This window comes from Ananas comosus, unplaced genomic scaffold, assembly GCF_001540865.1.
Source record: "Ananas comosus cultivar F153 unplaced genomic scaffold, ASM154086v1, whole genome shotgun sequence".
Classification (NCBI taxonomy): Eukaryota; Viridiplantae; Streptophyta; class Magnoliopsida; order Poales; family Bromeliaceae; genus Ananas; species Ananas comosus.
In genome coordinates, this window is record NW_017890963.1 from 16,852 (window position 1) to 20,245 (window position 3,394).

Sequence of the window (3,394 nt, forward strand, 5' to 3'; positions counted from 1 at the left end):
AGTACTAAAGTGAAAAAATACAAAACTACATAGGTGGTATTTAAAATTTACCTGAAATATTATTATATATCAAATCAAAAAAAAATTATTAAATAATTTTACAAAGAAGTTTTAGAAATATTATTTTTCATATAAATTTAGCCAAACGCTCTATTCTTTTTAACTAAAATTAATTTTTCAAACTAAAATTATCTCTTCCCACTTTTTTTAAATTTAGGCCAAATAGACAGGTCAAATATGCTCTCAGTAGGTAAGTTTCCTAGGGGGCTAGGGGCACAAATGTACTTAAACCTTCCTTTTCATTTTTAAAATTAACCCACCAGGAATAACATATTTGGAAAACATTTTAAAACATAATAAATAAATAAACATAGAAGAGAGAGAGGCTTATTAAGAAGGAGAGGAGAGGGGAGGTGGGAGGAGACGAAGAGGAGGGTGAAGGGTCGAAGAAGAACGTAGAAAAAAAAAAAGAGTGAAAAAAATCGTCGTGCTCCCGAGATCCAACCTACTTACTAAAAATTCTCCCAAATTCCGCCATTAAATCCCTTGAAATCCGAAACCCACATCCAAAATCGCCCTCTCCACATTCCCCACGCCCCAAAATCTCACCTTCCCTAGAAGTTTTCCCTCTCGATTCGTCTCCCCCTGTTCCCAATTTCTCCTAATTTTGATTCGACCAATCTTTTATTAGTTTTCGTCGCAATCCTGCATTACGAGCCCCCAAAATTCAAAATTTTCGCTCGAATTTCGATCGAATTTGTGGTCAATTCTCGGATTCAGGGGCATGTGAGGATTTTGGATTTTGGGTTTTTTTTTTTTTATTTTTTTATTTTTTGGGTGGATGTGTGGGGGGGGGGGCGTATATGGCGAGGAGCAGGGACCGCGTCCGCCTTCAACTGTGGGCGCGTGATCTTCGAGACGACCAGCACCACGCTCGCCAACGCCGGCCGCGACTCCATGCTCGGCGCCTCCTCGACGACTCCTGGAAACCTCTCAGCGGCGGGGGCGGGGGCGGCGGCGGCGGAGGCCCGATCCCGGAGTACTTCATCGACCGTAACCGGCGTGCTTCGGGGTGCTCTCTGGACCTGCTCCGCACGCGGCGAGCTGCACGTGCGGCGCACGTGCCGGAGCGGCTCCTCCTCCGCGAGCGCTCTTCTACGGGCCTGCTCGGGCACGTCGCCGCGCCGCGCGCGGGCCGCCCGCTCGACGGTCCCGCCTGCAGCTCGCCCGCTCCGTCCCGGCCGCGCCCCGGCGACGGCACCGCCGTCGCGCCTCCCCCGACGGCGGTGCTGCGGGCCACGGTTGCCTCGCCCACGTCTACGACTGGGCCCTCCACCCCCACCCCCGCTCTCCCTCGACCACAGCCCTCAACGACGCCGCCTTCCTCTCCCCCCGCCTCCTCCTCCTCTCCGCCGCGAGCGCGCCGCCCCCGCCCCCCTGCTCCGGCCTCGCCCCTGTTACGCCCACTCCTCCGCCCTCCTCACGTTTCCCCTCTCCACCGGCGGCCAGCCCAAGTCCTTCACGCCGGCGCCCTCGCCCTCGACGACGCCGCCGACGCCGTCTTCTCAAGCTGCAAGGCCGCTTCAACGAGTACGGCGTCGGCCGTCTGGGACGCCGCCTCCGGCGCCAGTCCACTTCTTCTACTCAGCCCCCCGGCTGCCCCCTCGGCGACGCCGACAACCCCCTTTCGTCCTCCGCTGCCTCATGCGTCGCCTCCCTCTTCCCCGCACGAACGACTGCTTCCATCGCCTCCTCGACTTCCGCTCCCGCGGCCGCCACTTCCTGAACCCGACCGGCGCCACCCTCTGCCCCTTCGCCACCTCCTCCCCCTCGACGACAAGCGCGTCCTCCACGCCATCGCCACCGACGACAACCGCTCCGTCTGCGTCGTCAACCAGTACGACGACCTCGGCTTCATCGACCTCCGCACCAGCGCCGCCGCCGCCGCCGCCGTGCGGTGGAGCTCGCGCAGCAAGCTCACGAACCGCAAGGTGGCGGCGTCCTCCGCCGCCGCCGCCGCCGCGGTGGAGAGCTGCTACCCGAAGCTCGCCATGCACAACGGGCAGCTCTTCTCGTCCATGAACGACAGCATCTCCGTCTTCTGCGGGCCCGAGTTCGTGCTCACGTCCACGCTCCGCCGCAGCTACGGCGGCCCCATCTGCGACTTCTCGATCGGCGGCGACCGCCTCTTCGCGCTGCACAACGAGGAGAACGTGTTCGACGTTTGGGAGACCCCGCCCGCGCCGATCATCATCTAGAATTCCATTGTAATTCTTGTCAATCTTTCTTTTTTCTGTTTTTTCTTTTTTGGGTTCTCTCTGATGATCATCAATTTGTTGTTCATCTATTTGTTGTTGTTATTGCTGTTACAAGTGTTAATATGAGGAGGAAACCAAAGAAAGAAAGAAAGAAAGAAAGAATAGTTCTCATCTCATGTTCTAATGCAGGTGTTTCATGACACAAGTAAGTAGTTGATATGATTTTAACTGGGTTTCTAATCTGTGTTATATATGTGATTAAAATTTAACCTTGCTACTATTTGAAATTGCACTCTTTTCTTTTTTCTTTTTCTTTTTTTTTTTTTTGAGAGAGAGATAGGTTTTCGTTTATTTTATTTAGAAATAAACTTAGCTGAAAATGTGAATCAACTAGAATTCGAATTTGAGACCGTTGGCTTAAATGGGCCAATATTCTGCCCTGTCACGGAAGGCCATATTGGGCCCAATCATATTCGAAATGACGTGAGGTTGGGTGGGCCGAGTCATGTTTGAAGTGTGCGTGAGACTGGTTGGACCGAGTCACAATCGAGACCCGTTGGTGCCGTATCTGTACGCTTTTAAGTGAATTGGTTGCATATTTTTAACAACTTGAGCTTTTGGGATTAATGGTTAGCGCCAACGATCCGACAGAGACCTTAGATACCGACCTTAGATACCGACCATCAAGTCCTCTGCCACTTACACCAGGGACGGTGGGTAAAAAAATTGCACTCTTGAAACTAACAGCTGTTGGTTATGTTTCATTTATTCTTCACTTCTATGCTTAACCTTTAAAACCAAGCACTAGGTGCTATTTTGCGCTGAATGCATATACAGTATGGCACATGTTCCTCTACTGAAGCTTCTTAACCAGAAGTTGGTGTCTCTCTCTGCAGCAGCTCCTTTTTCTTTTAAAATTGTCAGCTTTTGCTGTTAAATAAAGCAGGATAACCAAACCCACACAAACCACTCTTCCTGCTACTGCCTTGTGCTCTGCAAACAATCTTTTTTTCGACAAACTTTAGTACAAAGAGTACAGCAATGTTAGATTGTATTTAGGTTCCATTTGGCTCCAGTGATTGAACCGGATAAAGTAATACGAGAGAGCAATACTGTCGAAGAGAAACATGGTACGA

General features: G+C 51.2%; 1 protein-coding gene across 1 annotated transcript; it reads left to right on the top strand.

The window, feature by feature from the left end:
* Positions 1-863: 863 nt before the first annotated feature.
* On the top strand, positions 864-2,498 carry LOC109704478 (BTB/POZ domain-containing protein At2g24240-like). The gene is given in 8 exon segments (XM_020225216.1): positions 864-890; positions 892-967; positions 970-1,263; positions 1,266-1,456; positions 1,509-1,572; positions 1,575-1,724; positions 1,727-1,827; positions 1,830-2,498. Coding segments are annotated over 8 exon segments (1,332 nt in total). The 3' UTR covers positions 2,259-2,498.
* Positions 2,499-3,394: the final 896 nt, after the last annotated feature.